The sequence below is a fragment of the Myiozetetes cayanensis genome, unplaced genomic scaffold, assembly GCF_022539395.1.
Source record: "Myiozetetes cayanensis isolate MyiCay16 unplaced genomic scaffold, myiCay2020 scf228, whole genome shotgun sequence".
NCBI lineage: Eukaryota > Metazoa > Chordata > Aves > Passeriformes > Tyrannidae > Myiozetetes > Myiozetetes cayanensis.
The window spans coordinates 1-26,197 of NW_026087443.1; the positions used below are offsets into that span (position 1 = coordinate 1).

Genomic DNA, 26,197 nt, shown 5'->3' on the forward strand with positions numbered 1-26,197 from the left:
GTGGATGGGAAGGTGGATGGGAAGGTGGAAGGTGGATGGAAGGTGGATGGAAGGTGGATGGGAAGGTGGAAGGTGGATGGGAAGGTGGATGGGAAGGTGGGAGATGGATGGGAAGGTGGATGGGAAGGTGGAAGGTGGATGGGAAGGTGGAAGATGGATGGGAAGATGGATGGGAAGGTGGATGGGAAGGTGGATGGGAAGGTGGAAGGTGGATGGGAAGGTGGATGGGAAGGTGGAAGGTGGATGGGAAGGTGGATGGGAAGGTGGAAGGTGGATGGGAAGGTGGATGGGAAGGTGGATGGGAAGGTGGATGGGAAGATGGATGGGAAGATGGATGGGAAGGTGGATGGGAAGGTGGATGGGAAGGTGGAAGATGGATGGGAAGATGGATGGGAAGGTGGATGGGAAGCTGGAATGTGGATGGGAAGGAGCAGGACCCCCTTCCCAAATCCCACCTGGCTCTTCTTGCTCAGCAGGGCCCACCCGTTGGCATCAAATTCCTTCCTCTTCTTGTCCAGGCTCTCCTGCTTCAGGTACTGCCTGGAAGGGAAGGATGGGAAACAGGGACACGTCACTCCAAGGAAAAGGGAAATTGAGGGACCCCAAGGAGCAGGATGACCCCCAGGAACCATCATCACCCTCCAGGAGTGGCACCTTCTCAGAGGATCCCAAAGACACGAGGTGGTGGCCTCAAGATGGTCCCAATGGCCCTAAAGATGCTGTTGATGTCACCAAGTGTCATCCAGCTCTGGGGATACCTCCTGGAGACCCCAAAGGACCAGGAAGACCCCTCAGGAACCAACATCACCCTCCAGGAGTGGCATCTTCTCAGAGGACCCCAAAGACACGAGGGGGTGGCCCCAAGATGGTCCCAAATGGCCCTAAAGGGGTTGATGATGTCACCAAGTGTCACCCAGCTCTGCAGACACCTCCTGGAGACCCCAAAGGACCAGGAAGACCCCTCAGGAACCAACATCACCCTCCAGGAGTGGCACCTTCTCAGAGGACCCCAAAGACACGAGGGGGTGGCCCCAAGATGTTCCCAATGACCCTAAAGGGGTTGCTGATGTCACCAAGTGTCACCCAGCTCTGGGGATACCTCCTGGAGACCCTAAAGGACCAGGATGACCCCCAGGAGTGGCACCTTCTCCAAGGAGCCTGAGAAGATGAGGTGGTGGCCTCAAAATGTCCCCAATGACCCTAAAGATGCTGCTGATGTCACCAAGTGTCACCCAGCTCTGGGGATACCTCCTGGAGATCCCAAAAGGAGCAGGAAGACCCCTAGGAGTGGCATCTTCTCCAAGGAACCTGAGAAGATGAGGTGGTGGCCCCAGGATGGTCCCAATGGCCCTAAAGGGGGTTCTGATGTCACCAAGTGTCACCCAGCTCTGGGGACACCTCCTGGAGACCCCAAAAGGAGCAGGAAGACCCCCAAGAACCATCATCATCCTCCAGGAGTGGCACCTTCTCAAAGGACCCCAAAGACACGAGGGGGTGGCCCCAAAATGTCCCCAATGGCCCTAAAGGGGCTGCTGATGTCACCAAGTGTCACCCAGCTCTGCAGACACCTCCTGGAGGTTTTTTTTTTATTTTAGGTGGGGGTTTTTTGGTTTTTTTTTAGTTTTTTTTTTATTTTAGGGGTATTTTTTAGTGTATTTTTTTTTTTAGTGTTTTTTTAATTTTAGTTTTTTTTTATTTTAGTTTTTTTTTATTTTAGGGGTTTTAGCTTTTTTTTATTTTAGATTTTTTTAGGGTTTTTTCTTTTTTTTTTATTTTAGGGGTTTTTTTATTTTTTCTTTATTTTAGGGTTTTTTTTAGTTTTTTTTTATTTTAGGGTGGGTTTTTTTGTTTTTTTGGTTTTTTATTATTTTATTTTAGGGTGGTTTTTTTAGGTTTTTTTTAGGTTTTTTTTAGGGTTTTTTTTATTTTATGGGGGTTTTTTTAGGGTTTTTTGTTTTTTTTTTTTTTATTTTAGGGTTTTTTTTAGTTTTTTTTTTTTTTTTAGTTTTTTTTTTTTTTTCTATTTTGGGGAGGGGTTAGGGGGTTTTTTTAGGGGTTTTTTTTTTAATTTTAGGGGTTTTTTAGGGTTTTTTTAGGTTTTTTTTTCTATTTTAGGGGTTTTTTTAGGGGTTTTTTTAGGTTTTTTTTAGGTTTTATTTTTTGGTGGTTTTTTTTTTAGGGTTTTTTTTAGTTTTTTTTTTATTTTTTAGGAAGCTCTAAAAGATTGAAAGCAGGAAAAAAGGGTCACTAACCATGAGCAGAAACCTCCAGCCCCTCCTTTCCAAGGTGGGATCCTCCCAACTGCTTTTCAACCAATTTTAAAACTTCCTAAAAAACGAAAAAAAAATAAAAAAAAAGAAAAAAAAAATTGGGAATTACAGCCGGAATTTTCGGCTCCCCCTGCAAGGGTTGGGTTGGGATAATCTGATTTTATCCCTATAAAATGAGTTTGGGGAGAGGGGGAAGTTTCTTTTCCCTCATTTCCCGCTGGGAATCGAAGGAATCCGGGATGGAAGGAGCCAATTCCGGGCTCTGGGAAAGAGCCAAGGGGTGGGAATGGGGGAAAAAATGGGATTTTTCCAGGTTTTTGGGGGCTTTTCCTCCCTCCAGAACAGGATTAGGGAAGAGGGGAAGAGTTTTTCCAGGTTTTTGGGTTTTTTCCTTGGTTTTTCCTGCCTTCAGAGAGAGATTCAGGAAAAAGGGAACAGCTTTTCCAGGTTTTTGGTTTTTATTCCTTGGTTTTTCCTGCCCTCAAAGTGGGATTAAGGAAAAAGGGAAGAGTTTTTCCAGGTTTTTGGGGGTTTTTTCCTGCCCTCAAAGTGGGATTAAGGAAAAAGGGAACAGCTTTTCCAGGTTTTTGGGGCTCTTTCCTTGGATTTTCCTCCCTCCAGGGAAGGATTAAGGAAGAAGGGAACAGCTTTTCCAGGTTTTTGGGTTTTTTTCCTGCTTTCAGAGAGGGATTCAGGAAAAAGGGAGCAGCTTTTCCAGGTTTTTGGGGTTTTTTTCCTCCCTCCAGGGAGGGATTAAGGAAAAAGGGAACAGCTTTTCCAGGTTTTTGGGGCTTTTCCTCCCTCCAGAACAGGATTAAGGAAGAGGGGAAGAGTTTTTCCAGGATTTTGGGGCTTTTCCCACCACACCAAGCTGGGATGATGAAGGAACAGTTCCCTGAATCCCCAAAATCCCGGATCACAACCCCTGGAAAGCCCTGCCTGGAAAAAAGAGGGAGCAGCTCCCCCTTTGGAATCACATCCCGTGGGAGAACGGCCCGGGATCAACTCACAGGGCCGGGAAAGGTGCTGGGAAGGACTGGGAATGATCCCAATCCCTGTTTTCCCCCCAAAAAAGTGGGATCAAGGGGGTGCCACGACCCCAGAGGAGAAAAATCCTACAAAGCCACGGCCCCACGGGGGGAAATCCCGACCCCACAGCTCCCAAAAACCCCAAAGAGGGAGCAGGGAGAGGGAAAAGGGAGAGGGGAGGGGAAAAGGGGAGGAAGGAGGGGGGGGGTTTATAGAGCCTGTTCTCAGTGACCCCAGAGGAGTGGGGGGGGTTATAGGGCCTGTCCTCAGTGACCCTGTGGGGTTTTATAGGGTCTGTTCTCAGTGACCCCATAGGAGTGTGGGGTGTTATAGGGCCTGTTCTCAGTGTCCCTGTTATAGGGTCTGTTCTCAGTGACCCCATAAGAGTTGTGGGGGGTGTTATAGGGTCTGTCCCCCTGTCCCTGTGGGGTGTTTATAGGGTCTGTCCTCAGTGACCCCATAGGAGCTGTGGGGGGTTATAGGGCAGTGTCCCTGTTATAGGGCCTGTCCTCAGTGTCCCTGTGGGGTTTTATAGGGTCTGTCCTCAGTGACCCCAGAGGAGCTGTGGGGTGTTCTAGGACAGTGTCCCCTGTCCCCATAGGAGCTGTGGGGGGTTATAGGGCCTGTCCTCGGTGTCCCCACAGGAGCTATAGGGTGTTATAGGGCAGTGTCCCTGTTATAGGGTCTGTCCTCAGTGACCCCATAGGAGCTGTGGGGGGGGTTATAGGGTTTGTCCTCAGTGTCCCTGTGGGGGGCTTTAGGGTCTGTTCTCAGTGACCCCAGAGGAGCTGTGGGGGTGTTATAGGGTTTGTCCTCAGTGACCCCATAGGAGCTGTGGGGTGTTATAGGGCAGTGTCCCTGTTATAGGGCCTGTCCTCAGTGTCCCTGTTATAGGGTCTGTCCTCAGTGTCCCTGTTATAGGGTCTGTCCCCTGTCCCTGTGGGGTGTTTATAGGGCCTGTTCTCAGTAACCCCACAGGAGCTATAGGGTGTTACAGGGCAGTGTCCCTGTTATAGGGCCTGTCCTCAGTGACCCCATAGCAGCTATGGGGTGTTATAGGGCAGTGTCCTTGTTATAGGGCCTGTCCTCAGTGACCCTATAGGAGCTGTGGAGGGTTATAGGGTCTGTCCCCCCGTCCCTGTGGGGGTTTATAGGGTCTGTTCTCAGTGTCCCCATATGAGCTGGGGGGTACTAATAGGGCCTGTCCTCAGTGACCCCACAGGAGCTGTGGGGTGTTATAGGGCAGTGTCCCTGTTATAGGGCTTGTCCTCAGTGTCCCTGTTATAGGGCTGTCCTCAGTGTCCCCACAGGAGCTATAGGGTGTTATAGGGCAGTGTCCTTGTTATAGGGCCTGTCCTCAGTGACCCCATATGAGTGTGGGGTGTTATAGGGCATGTCCCCAGTGTCCCTGTGGGGTTTTATAGGGTTTGTCCTCAGTGTCCCTGTTATAGGGCCTGTCCCCAGTGACCCCATAGGAGTTGTGGGGGGTTATAGGGTCTGTTCCCCTGTCCCTGTGGGGTGTTATAGGGCCTGTCCTCAGTGACCCTGTTATAGGGCCTGTTCTCAGTGACCCCATAGCAGCTATGGGGTGTTATAGGGCAGTATCCTTGTTATAGGGCCTGTCCTCAGTGACCCTGTGGGGTTTTATAGGGCAGTGACCCCATAGGAGCTATGGGGGGTTATAGGGCAGTGTCCCTGTTATAGGGCCTGTCCGCAGTGACCCCATAGGAGCTATGGGGTGTTATAGGGTCTGTTCTCAGTGTCCCCATAGGAGTTGTGGGGGTTATAGGGCCTGTCCTCAGTGTCCCTGTGGGGTGTTATAGGGCCTGCCCTCAGTGACCCCATAGGAGCTTTGAGGGGTTATAGGGCCTGCTCTCAGTGTCCCTGTTATAGGGCCTGTCCTCAGTGACCCCACAGAAGCTGGGGGGTGTTATAGGGCAGTGTCCCTGTTATAGGGCCTGCCCTCAGTGACCCCATATGAGCTGGGGGGTGTTATAGGGCAGTGTCCCTGTTATAGGGTCTGTCCCCCTGTCCCTGTGGGGTGTTATAGGGCCTGTCCCCAGTGACCCCATAGGAGTGTGGGGGGTTATAGGGCCTGTCCTCAGTGTCCCTGTTAATAGGGTCTGTTCTCAGTGACCCCATAGGAGCTGTGGGGGGTTATAGGGCCTGTCCTCAGTGTCCCCATAGGAGCTGTGGGGGGTTATAGGGTTTGTCCTCGGTGTCCCTGTGGGGTTTTATAGGGTTTGTCCTCAGTGTCCCTGTTATAGGGCCTGTCCTCAGTGACCCCATAGCAGCTATGGGATGTTATAGGGCAGTGTCCCTGTTATAGGGCCTGTCCTCAGTGACCCCATAGGAGCTGTGGGGGGTTATAGGGCAGTGTCCCTGTTATAGGGCCTGTCCTCAGTGACCCCACAGGAGCTATGGGGGGTTATAGGGTCTGTCCCCCTGTCCCTGTGGGGGGTTATAGGACCTGTTCTCAGTGACCCCATAGGAGCTGGGGGGGTTATAGGGCCTGTCCCCCTGTCCCTGTGGGGTGTTTATAGGGCCTGTTCTCAGTAACCCCACAGGAGCTATGGGGTGTTATAGGGCAGTGTCCCTGTTATAGGGCTTGTCCTCAGTGACCCTATAGAAGCTATGGGGTGTTATAGGGCAGTGTCCCTGTTATAGGGCCTGTCCTCAGTGACCCCATAGCAGCTATGGGGGGTTATAGGGCAGTGTCCCTGTTATAGGGCCTGTCCTCAGTGACCCCATATGAGCTGTGGAGGGGTTATAGGGCCTGTCCTCAGTGTCCCTGTGGGGTTTTATAGGGTTTGTCCTCAGTGTCCCTGTTATAGGGCCTGTCCTCAGTGACCCCATAGGAGTTATGGGGTGTTCTAGGACAGTGTCCCTGTCCCCCCAGGAGCTGGGGGTGCTGTGGGGCAGCAGCCAGGGGGTTCCCCCGGCCGTTCCCGCCCCCAAATCCCGGGATACTCACAGCAGGACCCTGCAGGCCTCGCTGTTGATGCCCCCCATGGAGTCGTAGTAGGTGATGGTTTTCTTCCGGAAATCCACGACCTGGAATGGGACACCGAGTCAGGGAGGGGCAGGGGGGCCTTATAGGGGCCCTAAAGGGTTTTGGGGGGGCTCTCATGGGTCTGGGGGGGCTCTCAGGGGTCTAAAGGATCGATTTTAAAACACACCCCCCCCCAAGTCCAACTTTGCAAAGAGCCACGAAATTTGTGCCCCAACCCCAGGATTGAAGGTCAGAAACTGCCCCAAAAGCCTCTCCTGATCCCTGAAACTCAACCCCAAACACCCCAAAAGCTGTTCCTGATCTCTGTAACTCCCTCTTGAACACCCCAAATATATTTCTGATCTCTGTAATTCAGTCTCAAACACCCCAAAAGCCTCTCCAGATCCCTGTAACTCCCTCCTGAACACCCCAAACTGCCCCAAAAGCCTCTCCTGATCCCTGGAACTCAATCCCAAACACCCCAAAGACCCCCAAAAGCCTCTCCTGATCCCTGTAACCCAATCCCAAACACCCCAAAAACTGTTCCTGATCCCTGTAACTCCCTCCTGAACACCCCAAACACCCCAAACTGCCACAAAAGCTGTTCCTGATCCCTGGAACTCAATCCCAAACACCCCAAACTGCCCCAAAAGCCTCTCCTGATCCCTGGAACTCAATCCCAAACACCCCAAACTGCCCCAAAAGCTGTTCCTGATCCCTGGAACTCAATCCCAAACACCCCAAACTGCCCCAAAAGCTGCTCCTGTCCTTGTATCTCCCTCCCAAACACCCCAAACTCCCCCAAAAGCTGTTCCTGATCTCTGTAACTCCCTCTTGAACACCCCAACCCCCCCAAACTGTTCCTGATCCCTGTAATTCAATCCCAAACACCCCCAAAAGCCTCTCCTGATCTCTGTAACCCAATCCCAAACACCCCAAAAACTGTTCCTGATCCCTGTAACTCAATCCCAAATACCCCAAACTGCCCCAAAAGCCTCTCCTGATCCCTGTAACTCAATCCCAAACACCCCAAAAGCCTCTCCTGATCCCTGGAACTCAATCCCAAACACCCCAAGAGCTGCTCCTGTCCTTGTATCTCCCTCCCAAACACCCCAAACTGCCCCAAAAGCTGTTCCTGATCCCTGGAACTCAATCCCAAACACCCCAAACTGCCCCAAAAGCTGTTCCTGATCCCTGGAACTCAATCCCAAACACCCCAAACACCCCAAAAGCTGTTCCTGATCTCTGGAACTCAATCCCAAACACCCCAAAACCCTCTCCTGACCCCCCAACCCCCCCCAGCACTCACAGCCAGGCACCAGCGCACGCCCAGGTGGATGGGCACGAGCAACAGGTCCACGGAGAAGATGTCCCACCTTCCAAACACCCCAAAAACCTCTCCTGACCCCCAGAACTCCCCCCTGAACACCCCAAAAGCCACTCCTGATCTCTGTAACTCAATCCCAAACACCCCAAACTGCCCCAAAAGCTGTTCCTGATCCCTGGAACTCAATCCCAAAGACCCCAAAAACCTCTCCTGACCCCCATAACTCCCTCCTGAACACCCCAAATACTCCCCAAAAGCCATTCCAAATCTCTGGAACTCAATCCCAAACACCCCAAACGCTGCTCCTGATCTCTGTAACTCCGTCCTGAACACCCCAAACACCCCAAAATCCTCTCCTGACACCCCAAACCCCCCCAGCACTCACGGCCAGGCACCAGTGCACGCCCAGGTGGATGGGCACGAGCAGCAGGTCCACGGAGAAGATGTCCCACCTTCCAAACACCCCAAAAGCCTCTCCTGACCCCCAGAACTCCCCCTGAATACCCCAAAATCCTCTCCTGGCCCCCCAAACCCCCCCAGCACTCACAGCCAGGCACCAGCGCACGCCCAGGTGGATGGGCACGAGCAGCAGGTCCACGGAGAAGATGTCCCACCTTCCAAACACCCCAAAAACCTCTCCAGATCCCTGTAACCCAACCCCAAACACCCCCAAACCCCCCCAGCACTCACGGCCAGGCACCAGTGCACGCCCAGGTGGATGGGCACGAGCAGCAGGTCCACGGAGAAGATGTCCCACCTTCCAAACACCCCAAAAACCTCTCCTGACCCCCCAAACCCCCCCAGCACTCACGGCCAGGCACCAGTGCACGCCCAGGTGGATGGGCACGAGCAGCAGGTCCACGGAGAAGATGTCCCACCTTCCAAACACCCCAAAAACCTCTCCTGACCCCCAGAACTCCCCCCTGAACACCCCAAAAACTTCTCCTGACCCCAAACCCCCCCAGCACTCACAGCCAGGCACCAGTGCACGCCCAGGTGGATGGGCACGAGCAGCAGGTCCACGGAGAAGATGTCCACCTTCTTGGTCCACCTCTTGACGGCGCCGTAGCCGGCCGAGCGCAGCTTGGTGAAGAAGAAGGTGTTGAAGGCGTGCACGGCCGGCAGCCCCTTCTCCTTGCTCCTCTCCATCAGCAGGTTCATGTAGAAGTTGATGATCTGGGCAGGGGAAAAATAAAAAAGGGGGGGGAGGGGCATCAAGAGGGGTTTTTTTTGGGTGGTTCAGGGGGTTAAAAATTAAAAAAAAAGAGGGAAAAATCGGGAAATTTGGGGGTGGGCGAGTGGGGGTTTGTTGGTTGAGGGGGTTTTGGGTGGTCCTGATTATGGCTATGGCCATTTATTATTATTATTATTATTATTATTATTATTATTATTATTATTATTGCTATGGCCATTTATTATTATTATTATTATTATTATTATTATGGCTATGGCCATTTATTACTATTATTATTATTATCATCATAATCATCATATTACTATTATTATTATTATTATCATCATTATTATTTGAATCAAAATGATTTTTACTATCATCATTATTTTATTATAATAATCATTGGTATGGTTATATTATTTTTTATTATTATCATTATTACATACTAATAATTATTATTTTATTAGTATAATTATTATATTTTACTATAATTATTATAATAACAATTGCTATTTTAGAACTATTAGGATAATAATTATTTTATTATAATTTTCATTATATTAGTAATTACTTTATCATTATTATTTTCATTATTTTATCATCATCATGATGGTCACTATCACTATTTTATGTTATTATCTTATATATTATATATAATATAATATACTATACAATAAATATTATATTATATACTTATATATAATATATAATATATAATAATATAATAACATATAATATTATAATAATTTATAATATAACATATATATTATATATATTATATATAACATATGTATTATATATTATCTTATTATATTATATTACTATTTTACATTATTATCTTTATTATCATCATTACAATATTATTTATTTTATTATCATAATTATCATAATCATGATATTATTTTATTATCACTACTATTTTATTATCACTATTATCACAATAATAATTATTTTATCACTATTATGACGATGACCATTATTTCATCACCATAATAATTATTATTACGACCGCCATTTGATCACTATCACAATCATTATAATCACCATTATTACCATTTAATTAATAATCATATAATTACCATTATATTAATAATTAATAATTACCATCATCATCACCAGACCCCCCAAAATCCCTGCTGTGCCCAGGCCTGGTTGAGCCACCCGGTATTCCCAAATTTCCTGGTATTCCCGGAATTCCCGGCATTCCCGACAGTATTCCCGGCATTCCCGGCATTCCCCACCTCGTCGTTGAGCCAGTTGAGGTTGTTGAGGGTCTGGATGTCCTTGCGGGTGATGGTGAGGCGGAAAGCCTCGCTCAGCACCTCGTCCTGGTTCCCGCCCCGGAACACGCTCTTGATCTCCTTCTCCATCTCCTGCGGGACCACGCGGAGCTGGGAACGGCAATTCCCGACCCCCCGGCGATTCCTGAGCCTCCAGCCCCATCCCAAAGGATCAGCCCAAAGGATCAGCCCAAAGGATCAGCCCAGCCCATCCCAAAGGATCAGCCCAACCCATCCCAAAGGGGTCACAGATGGGATGGGGAATTCCTGATCCTCCAGTCCCACATCCCAAAGGATCAGCCCATCCCATCCCAAAGGATCAACCCAGCCCATCCCAAAGGATCAACCCAACCCATCCCAAAGGATCAACCCAGCCCATCCCAAAGGATCAGCCCAACCCATCCCAAAGGATCAACCCAACCCGATCCCAAAGGATCAGCCCAACCCATCCCAAGGGATCAACCTGGAGAATTCCTGATCCTCCAGCCCCATCCCAAAGGATCAGCCCAGCCCATCCCAAAGGGATCCAAACCAGGCTGGAGAATTCCTGCTCCTCCAGCCCACATCCCAAAGGATCAGCCCAGCCCATCCCAGGGGGATCCAAACCAGGCTGGGGAATTCCTGAGCCTCCAGCCCCACATCCCAAAGGATCAGCCCACCCCATCCCAAAGGATCAACCCAAAGGATCAGCCCAACCCATCCCAAAGGGGTCACAGATGGGATGGGGAATTCCTGAGCCTCCAACCCACATCCCAAAGGATCAGCCCAGCCTATCCCAAAGGATCAGCCCAGCCCATCCCAAAGGGGTCACAGATGGGATGGGGAATTCCTGAGCCTCCAACCCACATCCCAAAGGATCAGCCCAAAGGATCAACCCAAAGGATCAACCCAAAGGATCAGCCCAGCCCATCCCAAAGGATCAACCCAAAGGATCAGCCCAGCCCATCCCAAAGGATCAACCCAAAGGATCAGCCCAGCCCATCCCAAAGGATCAGCCCAACTGATCCCAAAGGATCAGCCCAACCCATCCCAAAGGATCAGCCCAACCCATCCCAAAGGGAACTGAACAATGGAACTGGGAATTCCTGGGCTCAACCCAACTGATCCAAGGAGGATCCAAAAGATTTGCAAGAAAATAAAACAAATATTTGCACTAAAATAAAAATAAATTTGCAAGAAAACAAAAATAAATTGCACTAAAATAAAATCTGCCCTTAAAAAATAAATTTGCACTACAATAAACTTGCCCTTTAAAAAAACGAAATTTCCAATAATTTAAACCACCCACCTCGGTGATCTCCGGGAATTCCTCCTCTCCCTCGGGGCCCTTGGGATGCTCCTCCTGCTCCTGCTCCGGCCCCACCGTCACCGGGATCTCCTTCTCCAGCGGCACCCGCAGGTTCAGATCCACCCGCCCGGGCAGCGCCTGCTCCCGCTGCTGCAGCCTCTGCCAGAACCCACACGGTGTCAGTGGGATCCACAGGGATCCACGGGGATCCACAGGGATCCAGGGAGTCACAGGGATCCACAGGAACCCACAGGGATCCAGGGATTCAGCCCTTCCCACACAGGTTTGGATCCACCCGCCCGGGCAGCGCCTGCTCCCGCTGCTGCAGCCTCTGCCAGAACCCACACGGTGTCAGTGGGATCCACAGGGATCCACTGGGATCCAGGGAGTCAGGGATGGAGTCAGGGATTTATCCCTTCCCACACAGGTTCAGATCCACCCGCCCAGGCAGCACCTGCTCCCGCTGCTGCAGCCTCTGGGGCATGGACACGGTGTCAGTGGGATCCACAGGGATCCATTGGGATCCACAGGAACCCACAGGGATCCAGGGATTCAGCCCTTCCCATCCAGGGTATTCCCTGATTCCAGAGATCAGGGGGATTCAGGGATTCACCCCTTCCCATCCAGGGCATCCCACAATTCCAGAGATCAGGAGGATTCAGGGATTCACCCCTTCCCACACAGGGGATCCCATGATTCCAGGGATCAGGGGGATTCAGGGATGGAGTCAGGGATTTCACCCCTTCCCACCCAGGGCATCATCCAGGGACACGGGGGAGTCAGGGATTCATCCTGGTGTGGGAAGTCACCCAGGGCATTCCATGATTCCAGAGATCAGGGGGATTCAGGGATTTATCCCTTCCCACACAGGTTCAGATCCACCCGCCCGGGCAGCGCCTGCTCCCGCTGCTGCAGCCTCTGCCAGAATCCACACGGTGTCAGTGGGATCCACAGGGATCCACAGGGATCCACGGGGATCAGGAAATCAGGGATTCACCCCTTCCCATACAGGGTATTCCCTGATTCCAGGGATCAGGAGGATTCAGGGATGGAGTCAGGGATTCACCCCTTCCCACCCAGGGCATTCCATGAGTCCAGAGATCAGGGGGATTCAGGAATTCACCCCTTCCCATCCAGGGTATTCCCTGATTCCAGAGATCAGGAGGAGTCAGGGATTCACTCCTGCCCACCCAGGGCATCCCAGGAGTCCAGAGATCAGGGGGATTCAGGGATTTATCCCTTCCCACGCAGGTTCAGATCCACCCGCCCGGGCAGCGCCTGCTCCCGCTGCTGCAGCCTCTGGGGCATGGACACGGTGTCAGTGGGATCCACAGGGATCCATGGGAACCCACAGGGATCCAGGGAGTCACAGGGATCCAGGGATTCACCCCTTCCCACGCAGGGCATCGTCCAGGGACACGGGGGATTCAGGGATGGAGTCAGGGATTCACCCCTGTGTGGAAAGTCACCCAGGGCATTCCATGAGTCCAGAGATCAGGAGGATTCAGGGATTCACCCCTTCCCATCCAGGGTATTCCCTGATTCCAGAGATCAGGAGGAGTCAGGGATTCACTCCTGCCCACCCAGGGCATCCCAGGAGTCCAGAGATCAGGAGGATTCAGGGATTCACCCCTTCCCACACAGGGGATCCCATGATTCCAGGGATCAGAAGGATTCAGGGATGGAGTCAGGAATTCACCCCTTCCCACCCAGGGCATTGTCCAGGGACACGGGGGAGTCAGGGATGGAGTCAGGGATTCATCCTGGTGTGGAAAGTCACACAGGGCATTCCATGATTCCAGAGATCAGGGGGATTCAGGGATTCACCCCTTCCCATCCAGGGCATTCCCTGATTCCAGAGATCAGGGGGATTCAGGGATTCACCCCTTCCCATCCAGGGTATTCCCTGATTCCAGAGATCAGGAGGAGTCAGGGATTCACTCCTGCCCACCCAGGGCATCCCAGGAGTCCAGAGATCAGGGGGATTCAGGGATGGAGTCAGGGATTCACCCCTTCCCACCCAGGGCATTCCATGAGTCCAGAGATCAGGGGGATTCAGGGATTCACCCCTTCCCATCCAGGGTATTCCCTGATTCCAGAGATCAGGGGGATCCAGGGATTCAGCCCTTCCCACACAGGTTCAGATCCACCCGCCCGGGCAGCGCCTGCTCCCGCTGCTGCAGCCTCTGGGGCATGGACACGGTGTCAGTGGGATCCACAGGGATCCATGGGAACCCACAGGGATCCACAGGAACCCACAGGGATCCAGGGATTCAGCCCTTCCCATCCAGGGTATTCCCTGATTCCAGAGATCAGGGGGATTCAGGGATTCACCCCTTCCCATCCAGGGCATCCCATGAGTCCAGAGATCAGGAGGATTCAGGGATTCACCCCTTCCCACACAGGGGATCCCATGATTCCAGGGATCAGAAGGATTCAGGGATGGAGTCAGGAATTCACCCCTTCCCACCCAGGGCATTGTCCAGGGACACGGGGGAGTCAGGGATGGAGTCAGGGATTCATCCTGGTGTGGAAAGTCACACAGGGCATTCCATGATTCCAGAGATCAGGGGGATTCAGGGATTCACCCCTTCCCATCCAGGGCATTCCCTGATTCCAGAGATCAGGGGGATTCAGGGATTCACCCCTTCCCATCCAGGGTATTCCCTGATTCCAGAGATCAGGAGGAGTCAGGGATTCACTCCTGCCCACCCAGGGCATCCCAGGATTCCAGAGATCAGGAGGATTCATGGATGGAGTCAGGGAATTCACCCTTTCCCACCCAGGGCATTCCATGAGTCCAGAGATCAGGGGGATTCAGGGATTCACCCCTTCCCATCCAGGGTATTCCCTGATTCCAGAGATCAGGAGGATTCAGGGATTCAGCCCTTCCCACACAGGTTCAGATCCACCCGCCCGGGCAGCGCCTGCTCCCGCTGCTGCAGCCTCTGGGGCATGGACACGGTGTCAGTGGGATCCACAGGGATCCATTGGGATCCACAGGGAGTCACAGGGATCCAGGGAGTCACAGGGATGCAGGGAGTCAGGGATGGAGTCAGGGATTCAGCCCTTCCCACCCAGGGCATTCCAGAAGTCCAGAGATCAGGGATGGAGTCAGGGATTCAGCCCTTCCCACATAAGGTATTCCCTGATTCCAGGGATCAGGAGGATTCAGGGATGGAGTCAGGGATTCACTCCTGCCCACCCAGGGCATTCCCTGATTCCAGAGATCAGGGGAATTCAGGGATTCACCCCTTCCCATCCAGGGTATTCCCTGATTCCAGGGATCAGGGAGATTCAGGGATTCAGCCCTGCCCATCCAGGGTATTCCCTGATTCCAGGGATCAGGTGGATTCAGGAATTCACCCCTTCCCATCCAGGGCATTCCCTGATTCCAGAGATCAGGGGAATTCAGGGATTCACCCCTTCCCATCCAGGGTATTCCCTGATTCCAGGGATCAGGGGGATTCAGGAATTCACCCCTTCCCACCCAGGGTATTCCATGATTCCAGGGATCAGGGAGATTCAGGGATTCACTCCTGCCCACCCAGGGCATTCCCTGATTCCAGGGATCAGGAGGATTCAGGGATGAAGTCAGGGATTCAGCCCTTCCCACGAGTCCCACGAGGGACATGGCAGTGTTTGAGTGACGCTCTCGGGGATTTGGGATCACTGGGATTTTTGGAGGGTCCTGTGCAGGGCCAGGGGTTGGACTGGATGCTCCCTGTGGGATCACTGGGATTTTGGGGTGTCCTGTGAAGGGTCAGGGGTTGGGATTTTGGGGATCAGTGGGATTTGGGGTTGGGATTTTGGGGATTAGTGGGATTTGGGGTGTCCTATGCAGGACCAAGGGTTGGGATTTGGGGATCACTGGGATTTGGGGTGTCCTGTGCAAGGGCCAGGGGTTGGGATTTTGGGGATCAGTGGGATTTGGGGTTGGGATTTTGGAGATCACTGGGATTTTGGGGTGTCCTGTGCAGGACCAAGGGTTGGGATTTTGGGGATCAGTGGGATTTGGGGTTGGGATTTTGGGGATCAGTGGGATTTGAGGTGTCCTGTGCAAGGACCAGGGGTTGGGATTTGGGGATCAGTGGGATTTGGGGTGTCCTGTTCAGGGTCAGGGGTTGGGATTTTGGGGATCAGTGGGATTTGGGGTGTCCTGTTCAAGGGCAGGAGTTGGACTTTGGTCCTTGTGTGTCCCTTCCCACTCAGGATATTCCATCATTCCCGAACTGGATCCAATTTTTCCCATTTTTTCCCCCCATTTTCCCCCTCTTTTTCCTCCTCCTCACCTGGTTCTGCAGCTGCAAAGCCAAAGCTTTTTTCTCCTCAATCTGCCTCAACCTCTCCCGAGCTCGGGAATCGTAAACACTGGTCCTGGAAACAAAACCCACACCTCTTTAGGGTTTTTTTTTGGGATTATAGGGGGAGGAAAAACATCAACCTTTTCATTTCTCATCCCCCACAAAATAAAATAAAAAAAACAAGAGAAGAAATCATGGACTTACAGCTCTTTGATCCACAGCTCTGCCTGGAAGAAGGGAGGGCTGGAAAAAAAAAGAGGGAAAAAAAAAGGGACAAATTTTAGTGGTTTTCCCTGGTGGGAAAAACATGGAAAGTGGGGTCTCCTGGTGAAAACCTCCCTAAATAAACCAACAAATCCCCTCTTTTCCTTCCTCCAGGAGCTCATTCCCTCAATTCCCAGGGCTCTCACCTCGGCGCCGACGTCCTGGGATCCTTCACCTTGAGCAAAATGACGGAGTCGGAGCCTGAAGGGACAGGAAAAGTCACTGAACCTTCCATTTTCCTCACCATCCAGGCAGGAGGAAAGTTTGGATGGGAATTTAAGCCCTTCCCAGGTTATTTTTTGGGGAGAAGAGGAGTTAATTTAGAGGGGGGTTGTTTTTACCTTCGGGCTGGGCTGTGGATGCCGGTGGAGCCTCATCCCGTTCCTGGGCTCTGGAATTGCTGGATGGGAAGATGCCGGAGGGGAAAGCGGGGGAAAAGCAAGGGGGGGGTTTGGGAAGGGGCTGCCCCCGGATTGGGGGGGTGCTGGGGGGGTGGGGAGGGGCTGGGGCGGCTCGGGGGGCTTCGAAGGGTTTCGAGTCCTCCTCGCCGGACGGCTCCTTCAGCAGGGGCTGGGTGGAATTGTTGGGGCACCTGGAGCTGGGGGCAATCCAGCAGGGAAAAGAAAGGAATGTGAGCAGGAAAAACAGCTCCCAGGGGGAAAAGGAGCTGCCTCCCAGCAGGAAAAGGAATATGAGCAGTTAAAAGCAGCTCCCAGGGGGAAAAGGAGCTCCCTCCCAGCAGGAAAAGCAGCTCCCAGAGGGAAAAGGAGCTTCCAGAGGGAAAAGCATCTCTCTCCCAGCAGGAAAAGGAATGTGAGCAGGAAAAGGAATATGAGCAGGAAAAGGAATATGAGCAGGAAAAGCAGCTCCCAGAGGAAAAAGGAGCTCCCTCCCAGCAGGAAAAGGAACGTGAGCAGGAAAAGCAGCTCCCAGCAGGAAAAGGAATATGAGCAGGAAAAGGAATATGAGCAGGAAAAGGAATGTGAACAGGAAAAGCATCTCTCTCCCAGTAGGAAAAGGAACATGAGCAGGAAAAGCAGCTCCCAGAGGAAAAAGGAGCTCCCTCCCAGCAGGAAAAGGAGCTCCCAGAGGGAAAAGGAACATGAGTAGGAAAAGGAATATGAGCAGGAAAAGCAGCTCCCAGCAGGAAAAGCATCTCTCTCCCAGCAGGAAAAGGAGTTGCCTCCCACCAGGAAAGGGAATATGAGCAGGAAAATCAGCTCCCAGAGGAAAAAGGAGCTGCCTCCCAGCAGGAAAAAGGAATATGAGCAGGAAAAGGAATATGAGCAGGAAAATCAGCTCCCAGAGGGAAAAGCATCTCCCTCCCAGCAGGAAAAGGAATGTGAGCAGGAAAATGAGCTTCCAGAGGGAAAAGCATCTCTCTCCCAGCAGGAAAAGGAATATGAGCAGGAAAATCAGCTCCCAGAGGGAAAAGGAGCTCAGGAAAAGCAGCTCCCTCCCAGCAGGAAAAGGAGTTTCATGAGCAGGAAAAGGAATATGGGCAGGAATAGGAATTCCCAGCAGGAAAAGGAATAGGAGCAGGAATAGGAATTCCCAGCAGGAAAAGAAATATGAGCAGGAAAAGCAGTTCCCAACATGGAAAAGCAGCTCCCAGTAAGGAACAGTAGTTCCCAGTAAGGAAAAGTAGTTCCCAGTAAGGAAAATCAGCTCCCAGTAAGGAACAGCAGCTCCCAGCAAGGAAAAGCAGCTCCCAGCATGGAAAAGGAATAATAAAGAAAAGCAGCTCCCAGTAAGGAAAAGGAATAATCAGGAAAAGCAGCTCCCAGTAAGGAACAGCAGCTCCCAGTAAGGAAAGCAGCTCCCAGTAAGGAAAGGCAGCTCCCAACATGGAAAAGCAGCTCCCAACATGGAAAAGCAGCTCCCAGTAAGGAACAGCAGCTCCCAGTAAGGAAAAGCAGCTCCCAGCAGCCCCAGGGGTGGGAAAAGGGCCATTCCCGTTACTCACAGGTGGAAGGGGAAGAGCGAGGAGGGTTTGGAGGAGCAGAACTGCTTCCCTGTCACCATCTGCAGCAGCTGCCGGTAGATCTCCCGCTCCTCCTCCCGCACCGTCTGCAGGGACACGTTCCCAGGGCTCATTCCCAGGGGTCATTCCCAGGGGTCATTCCCAGGGGTCATTCCCAGGGTTCATTCCCAGGGGTCATTCCCAGGGGTCATTCCCGAGGATCCAGCCCGGGACAGCCCCGGGAAACTCGGGGGAAGGGGGGTTTGGAGGCTGCACACGCAGGGGGGAGCCCTGGGCTGGGTGGTCCTTTCCCACTCAGGATATTCCATAATCCCTTCCCTCCCTTTCCCTTCCCTTTTCCCCTTCCCTTTTCCCCTTCTTTCCCTTCCCTTTCCCTTTTCCTCCTCCTTTCCCTTTTCCCCCTTCCTTTCCCTTCCCTTTTTTCCCTTCTTTCCCTTCCCTTTTCCCCCTTCTTTCCCTTCCCTTTTCTCCTTCTTTCCCTTCCTTTTTCCCCCTTCTTTCCCTTCCTTTTCTCCCTTCTTTCTTCCTTCCCTTTCTCCCTTCCTTCTCTTCTTTCCCTTCCCTTTTCCCCCTTCTTTCCCTTCCCTTTTCCCCCTTCTTTCCCTCCTTTCCCTTTTCCCTCTCCTTTCCCTTTTCTCCTCCTTTCCTTCCTTTCCTTTTCTCTTCTTTTCCTTCCCTTTTTCCCCTTCTTTCCCTTTCCCTTTCCCTTCCCTTCCCTTCCCTTCCCTTCCTTCTTCCTTCCCTTCCTTCCCTTCCCTTCCCTTCCCTTCCTTCCTTCCCTTCCTCTTCCCCTTCCTTCCTTTCCCCTTCCCTTCCCTCCTCCTTCCCTTTTCCCCTTCTCTTTCCCTTTCCTTCCTTTTCCCCTTCCCTTTTCCCCTTCCCTCCTTTCTCCTCCCCTCCAATCCCACCCCCTCCCTGCCTGCCAAACCCCCTTTTTTCCCCATCTCCCTCCATTTATTACCCTTTTCCCCTCCCAAAACCTTCCCCCCTTGACTGCTGCTCCCCCTCCTCTCCTCCTGACCCATCCCTAAACCCTTTCCCAAGCTCAGTGAGGGGAAAATTTATCCAAGGACAAATCCCCCTTACAACCAAACCCCTCCTACAACCAAACCCCCTCCCTCCAGCACGGCCACGTCCCGATCATTCCACTCACCCAAAAACCCCCCAAAAAAACCCAAACCAAACCCCCAGGGAGACCAAACCAGGTTCAAATCCATCCTAAATCCCCCTCCCACCTCCTCTGCCGTGCTGATGAAGCGCCTGGGGGTCTTCTTGGGGCTCAGGAGGCCTCTCCGGCACGAGGGGCCGGGCGAGGCTTTGAGGGGAAAGGCCGAGCCGTGGCAGTGGTGGTTGGACTTGCCCCCAAAACTGTTGGAGGTGCTGCTGGAAAATGGAGAAAAAAAGGGAAAAAAGGGATAAAAAAACCCCACCCACCCCCCAGGGAAAGTTTTGGGTTTTGGGGTTAACGGGGTGGGGTCCTGGAGCCAGAACGAGTTTAGGATGGGTTTGGGGTGGGTTTAAGAGTGGCCTTGAGGTGGGGGCTTAAAGGTGGGGGTTTAAAATGGGTTTAAAAATGGTCTTAAGGTGGCTTAAAGAATGGGTTTAGAATGGTCTTAAGAATGGTCTCAAGGCAGATTAAGAGTGGCTTAAAGGAGGGGTTTAAACCAGGTTTAAGAATGGTCTTAAGGTGGCTCAAAGGTGGCTTAAGGAATGGGTTTAAAAACGGGTTTAAGATGGGTTTAAAAATGAGTATATAAATGGTCTCAAGACTGTTTTAAGAACGGTCTTAAGGTGGTTTAAGGGTGGTTTAAAGAATGGGTTTAGGGTTGATGCCCAGAAGGCCTCCTGGGCTCCCCTGGGCTCATTTGGGCACCCTTGGGCTCATTTGGGCACCCCTGGGCTCATTTGGGGTCCCTTGGGCTCATTTGGGGTCCCCTGGGCTCATTTGGGGTCCCTTGGGCTCATCTGGACACCCTTGGGCTCATTTGGGGTCCCCTGGGCTCATTTGGGCACTCCTGGGCACATTTGAGTTCCCCCTGGGCTCATTTGGGGTCCCTTGGGCTCATTTGGGGTCCCCTGGGCTCATTTGGGCACTCCTGGGCACATTTGGGCACCCCTGGGCTCATTTGGGCACCCCTGGGCTCATTTGGGGTCCCTTGGGCTCATTTGGGGTCCCTTGGGCTCATTTGGGCACCCCTGGGCTCATTTGGGGTCCCTTGGGCTCATTTGGGGTCCCCTGGGTTCATTTGGGGTCATTTGGAGTCCCCTGAGCTCCCCTGGGCTCATTTGGGGTCCCCTGAGCTCATCTGAACTCATTTGGGGTCCCCTGGGCACATTTGAGTTCCCCCTGGGCTCATTTGGGGTCCCCTGGGCACATTTGAGTTCCCCCTGGGCTCATTTGGACTCCCCTGGGCCCCCCTGGGATCCCGTTCTCCCCTCCCTCAGCCCCCCACCCCACCCCAGGGGTTTCCCTGCCCCCAGCCCCGCACCCACCTGGGATTTTTGCGGGATTCCAGGAAGGAGCCCCTGCTGAGCCGGGGTTTCTGCGGCCCCGAGGCCCCCACGGCCCCCGAGCTCCTCCACTGCCCGTTGGCTCCGCAGGACAGGGGCCGGCACTGCCGGCACAGGGACGGCAACTCCACGGGGTCTGCGGGGACACCGGAGCTCAGGGACACCCAGGGACAGGCAGGGACACCCTGGGACAGGCAGGGACACCCACAGACACCCAGGGACACCCAGGGATGGGCAGGGACACCCAGGGACACCCAGGGACAGGCAGGGACACTCAGGGACACCCAGGGACAGGCAGGGACACTCAGGGACACCCAGGGACAGGCAGGGACACCCAGGGACAGACAGGGACAGGCAGGGACACCCACAGACACCCTGGGACAGGCAGGGACAGGCAGGGACATCCAGGGACACCCAGGGACAGGCAGGGATGGGCAGGGACAGGCAGGGACGGGCAGGGACACCCAGGGACACCCAGGGACAGGCAGGGATGGGCAGGGACAGGCAGGGACGGGCAGGGACAGGCAGGGACGGGCAGGGACAGGCAGGGACAGGCAGGGACGGGCAGGGACAGGCAGGGACAGGCAGGGACGGGCAGGGACACCCAGGGACACCCAGGGATGGGCAGGGACACCCAGGGACAGGCAGGGATGGGCAGGGACAGGCAGGGACGGGCAGGGACACCCAGGGACACCCAGGGACAGGCAGGGATGGGCAGGGACAGGCAGGGACGGGCAGGGACAGGCAGGGACAGGCAGGGACAGGCAAGGGACACGCCAGGGACACCCAGGGACAGACAGGGACAGGCAGGGACACCCACGGACACCCAGGGACAGGCAGGGACACCCAGGGACAGGCAGGGACACTCAGGGAAAGGCAGGGACAGGCAGGGACACCCAGGGACAGGCAGGGACACCCACGGACACCCAGGGACAGGCAGGGACACCCAGGGACAGGCAGGGACAGGCAGGGACACCCTGGGACACCCAAGGAATGGAGGGACACTCAGGGACACCCAGGGACAGGCAGGGACAGGCAGGGACACCCAAGGACAGGCAGGGACAGGCAGGGACACTCAGGGACAGGCAGGGACACCCAGGGACATCCAGGGACACTCAGGGAAAGGAGGGACACCCAGGGACAGGCAGGGACACTCAGGGAAAGGAGGGACACCCAGGGACATCCAGAGACACTCAGGGACACTCAGGGACAGGCAGGAATAGGCAGGGACAGGCAGGGACAGGCAGGGACAGGTAGGGACAGGCAGGAACACCCAGGGACACCCAGGGACACCCTGGGACAGGCAGGGACATGCAGGGGAAGGAGGGACACCTATGGACACTCAAGGAAAGGAAGGACACCCACAGACACCCAGGGACAGGCAGGGAGACCCAGGGACAGGCAGGGAGACCCAGGGATGCTCAGGGACAGGCAGGGAGACCCCTGGACACCCACAGACACCCAGGGACATGCAGGGACACTCAGGGACACCCAGGGACACTCAAGGAATGGAGGGACACTCAGGGAAAGGAGGGACACCCATGGACACCCAGGGACAGGCAGGGACAGTCAGGGACAGGCAGGGACAGTCAGGGACACTCAGGGAAAGGAGGGACACCCACGGACATGCAGGGACACTCAAGGACACCCAGAGACACTCAGGGACACCCATGGACACTCAGGGACACGCAGGGAAACAGTCAGGGAGTCCCAGGGACAGGCAGGGATACCCAGGGACACCCAAGGAAAGGAGGGACACCCACAGACACCCAGGGACACCCACGGACACCCAGGGACACCCACGGACACCCAGGGACACCCACGGACACCCAGGGACAGGCAGGGACAGGCAGGGACACCCACGGACAGGCAGGGACACCCAGAGACGCTCATGGAAACCACAGGAAAACACAGGGAAAGAAAACAACACAGGAAGAGAGAGGAAAACACAGCAAACCTGCAGGAAAATGCAGAGGAAAACAGAGGGAAACCAAAGGAAAACACGGGAGAAAAAGAGGGGAAAAAGAGGGGAAAAAGAGGGGGGAAAAGGAGGGAAAAAAGAGGGGGAAAAGAGGAGGAAAAAGAGGAGGAAAGAGGGGGAGAAAGAGGGGAAAGAGGGATAAGAGGGGAAAAGAGGGGGAAAAAGAGGGGAGAAGGAGGGGAAAAGGAGGGGGAAAAAGGAGGGGAAAAGGAGGGGAAAAAGAGGGGAAAAGAGGGGGGAAAAGAGGGGGAAAAAGAGGGGAAAAAGAGGGGAAAAAGGAGGGGAAAAAGAGGGGGAAAAGGAGGGGGAAAAGGAGGGGGAAAAGGAGGGGGAAAAGGAGGGGGAAAAGGAGGGGGAAAAGGAGGGGGAAAAAGACAGGGAAAAAAAACAGAAAAAAAGGCAGAAAAAGCCACAGGAAAATCCAATTAAAAACCCCACAGGAAAAGGCAGGAAAATCCCGGAAAATCCCCCCACCCCGCTCACCTGGGGGGGAGAAGCCGAGGCCGCAGGAGGCACTTCCAGAGGGGCAGGAAAAACTCTTGGGGGGCACGAACTGAGGGGGGGAAGAGCAGAGGGTTGGGATTGGGAACAGGAATGGGATCAACCCCAGATCCCAAAGGGATGGGATTGGATCCCAAATCCCAAAGGGACAGGATTGGATCCCAAAGGAACAGGATCAGCCCCAGATCCCAAAGGAACAGGATCAGCCCCAGATCCCAAAGGAACAGGATTGGATTCCCAAAGGACAGGCCCTGGGATGGATTTCCCAGAGGATTTCCCAGCCCTGGCCGGGTTGGATCCCCCTGGGATGATGTGGGAAGGGGGATGGGATGGGATGGGATGAGCTTTGGGTCCCTCCCAATCCCACCCATTCCCTGAATCCCTGGATTTGGGGCTTTCCCCTCAGTTATTCCAGCCTGGAGCAGCTTTCCCTGCATTCCCACCCGGTCATTCCCATGGGATCCTGGAACGGTTTGGGTTGGGATTGACCTTTCCAGGGGAGTTTTCCATCCCTTTAGGGGGGATTTGGGATGAGGGAATTCCAGCTGGGAAAGGGGGAGAGGATTCAGGGAAGGAATCCCCCGAACTCCCGAGGGTTCCCCACCCTCCCTGCCCCCCCCAAAATCCCGGGATTCCCACGGGGAGAAGGGAAAGGGTCCGCACCTTCCTGTCCGGGGGGTCCCGGGCCCGCTCCATCCTCATGCGGGGCGGCGGCGGAGCGGGCAGGGCGGCCGAGCGGCCCCGCGGGGCCCGAGGGAGGGTCACGGACACGCGTGGGGGGCACCGAGGAGCGGCCACGGCGGGGGAGGAGGAGGAGGAAGGGCCGAGAGAAGGCCCCGAGCCCGGGAACGGCCCCGGGAACGGTCCCGAGCCCAAGAACGGCCCCGAGCCCAGGAACGGCCCCAGGAACGGCCCCGACCCCCGGAACGGCCCCGGGAGCCGCCGCTGCCGCCGCCGGAAGCGGAAGCGGCGCCGGAAGCGGAAGCGGAACCGGCCCCGGCCGCGCGCGCGGTTTTCCCGGGCTCGGCGGCGGCGGCGGAAGTGATGGCGGGAGATGGAGGAAGTGACGTCATGGAATGAGAGAGCGGAGAGGGAGGGCGCCCCCTGGCGGGGGGGAGGACTGGGGGGGTAGCGTTGGGGGGGCAGCCTTTGGTGGAGGCGCCGATAGAGGGGTCACATTTGGGGGGTCACTTTGGAGGGGTCACATTTGGGGGGTCACATTTGGGGGGGTCACATTTGGGGGGTTACATTTGGGGGTCACATTTGGGGGGTCACATTTAAGGGGTCACATTTGGGGGTCACATTTGGGGTCACCTAGGAGAGTCACATTTGGGGGCATCTGATAGAGGGTCACATTTGGGGTCACCTATAGGGGGCTCACATTGGGAGTCACATTTGGAGGGTCACATTTGGGGGTCACATTTAAGGGGTCACATTTGGGGGTCACATTTGAGGGGTCACATTTGAGGGGTCACCTATAGAGGGGTCACATTTGGGGGGCATCTGATAGAGGGGTCACCTATAGGGGGGTCACATTTGGGGGGTCACATTTGGGGGTCCCATTTGAGGGGTCACATTTGGGGGCATCTTATAGAGGGGTCACATTTGGAGGGGTCACATTTAGGGGGTCACATTTGGGGGGTCACATTTGGGGGTCCATCTGATAGAGGGGTCACATTTGGGGGGTCACATTTGAGGGGTCACATTTGGGGGTCACATTTGGGGGGTCACCTATAGGGGGGTCACATTTGGGGGGCATCTGTAGAGGGGTCACCTATAGGGGGGGTCACATTTGGGGTTCACATTTAAGGGGTCACATTTGGGGGGCCATCTGATAGAGGGGTCACTTTCTAGAAGGGGGGTCACCCTGCAAGGGGTCACCCTGTGGAGTTGTCACCCTGTGGAGTTGTCACCCTGCAGGGCGTCACTGCAGTGCCGGTGTCACCCTGGGGGTCACCCTGGGGTCACCCTGGGGGTCACTCAGAGCAGGGCTGGGGGCTGCCCTGGAGGGGGGGCAGCTGATCCCATCAGAGCCTGTCCCTACAGTGATCCCATCACAGCCTGTCCCTACAGTGATCCCATCACAGCCTGTCCCTACAGTGATCCCATGACAGCTAATCCCACTAGAGCCGATCCTGTCCCTACAGCCGATCCCATTGGAGCCGATCGTGTCCCTACAGCCGATCCCATGGCAGCTGATCCCATCAGAGCCGATCATGTCCCTACAGCCGATCCCATGACAGCTGATCCCATCAGAGCCGATCATGTCCCTACAGCCGATCCCATGACAGCTGATCCCATTAGAGCTGATCCTGTCCCTACAGTGACCCCATCACAGCCTGTCCCTACAGTGATCCCATGACAGCCGATCCCATGATAGCTGATCCCATCAGAACCTGTCCCTATAGCCGATCCCATTGGAGCCGATCCTGTCCCTACAGCCGATCCCGTTCCAGCCGGTCCCAGAACAGCCGCTCCCTACAGGCAATTCCGTGCGGGTCAATCCCGATCCCATGACAGCCGATCGTGTCCCTACAGCCGATCCCATGACAGCTGATCCCATCAGAGCCTGTCCCTGCAGCCGATCCCATGACAGGCGATCCCATAATAGCCGATCGTGTCCCTACAGCCGATCCCATGACAGGAGATCCCATAATAGCCGGTCCTGTCCCTACAGCCGATCCCATGACAGCTGATCCCATCAGAGCCGATCCTGTCCCTACAGCCGATCCCGTAATAGCCGGTCCTGTCCCTACAGCCGATCCCATAATAACCGATCGTGTCCCTACAGCCGATCCCGTTCCAGCCGGTCCCGTTAAGGTCAATCCCGGCGCTCCCGGGGCTGTCCCGGTGCCTCTCCCGGAGCCGCTCCCGGTGCCATTCCCGGGGCTGTCCCGGAGCCGCTCCCGGTGCCATTCCCGGGGCTGTCCCGGTCCCGTTAAGGTCAGTCCCGGTGCTGCTCCCGGGCTGTCCTGGGTCTGTCCCGAGCCACTCCTGGTGCCGTTCCCGGGCTGTCCCGGCCACTCCTGGTGCCTCTCCCAGAGCTGTCCCGGTCCGCTAGGTCAGTCCCGGTGCTGCTCCCGGGCTGTCCTGGGTCTGTCCCGGTGCCTCTCCCAGAGCCGCTCCCGGAGCCGCTCCCGGTGCTGTCCCGGGCTGTCCCCGCTCCCGCCATGGTGCCGGTGCCGGTGCCGGTCCCGGAGCTCTCTCCCGACTCCTCCCGGCTCCTCGTGTCGGCCGCGCTCTCCTTCGCCGCCCTCCTCCTCCTCCTCCTCACCTTCCTCCAGCCCGGCCC

At 54.5% G+C, this 26,197-nt stretch overlaps 1 protein-coding gene across 1 annotated transcript; it reads right to left on the minus strand.

Annotated features, from left to right (window-relative positions):
• Positions 1 to 2,280: 2,280 nt before the first annotated feature.
• Positions 2,281 to 25,171, minus strand: SENP1 (SUMO specific peptidase 1). Its single transcript, XM_050319678.1, has 15 exons — positions 25,004 to 25,171; positions 23,569 to 24,009; positions 22,888 to 22,957; positions 20,406 to 20,559; positions 19,148 to 19,295; positions 17,895 to 17,998; positions 16,270 to 16,526; positions 16,075 to 16,129; positions 15,869 to 15,907; positions 15,653 to 15,737; positions 11,361 to 11,519; positions 10,034 to 10,165; positions 8,591 to 8,794; positions 6,274 to 6,353; positions 2,281 to 2,328 (listed from the first exon to the last, which is right to left on the minus strand). The coding sequence occupies exons 1-15, from the start codon at positions 25,169 to 25,171 to the stop codon at positions 2,319 to 2,321; spliced, it is 2,106 nt and encodes a 701-aa protein (XP_050175635.1). The 3' UTR covers positions 2,281 to 2,318.
• Positions 25,172 to 26,197: the final 1,026 nt, after the last annotated feature.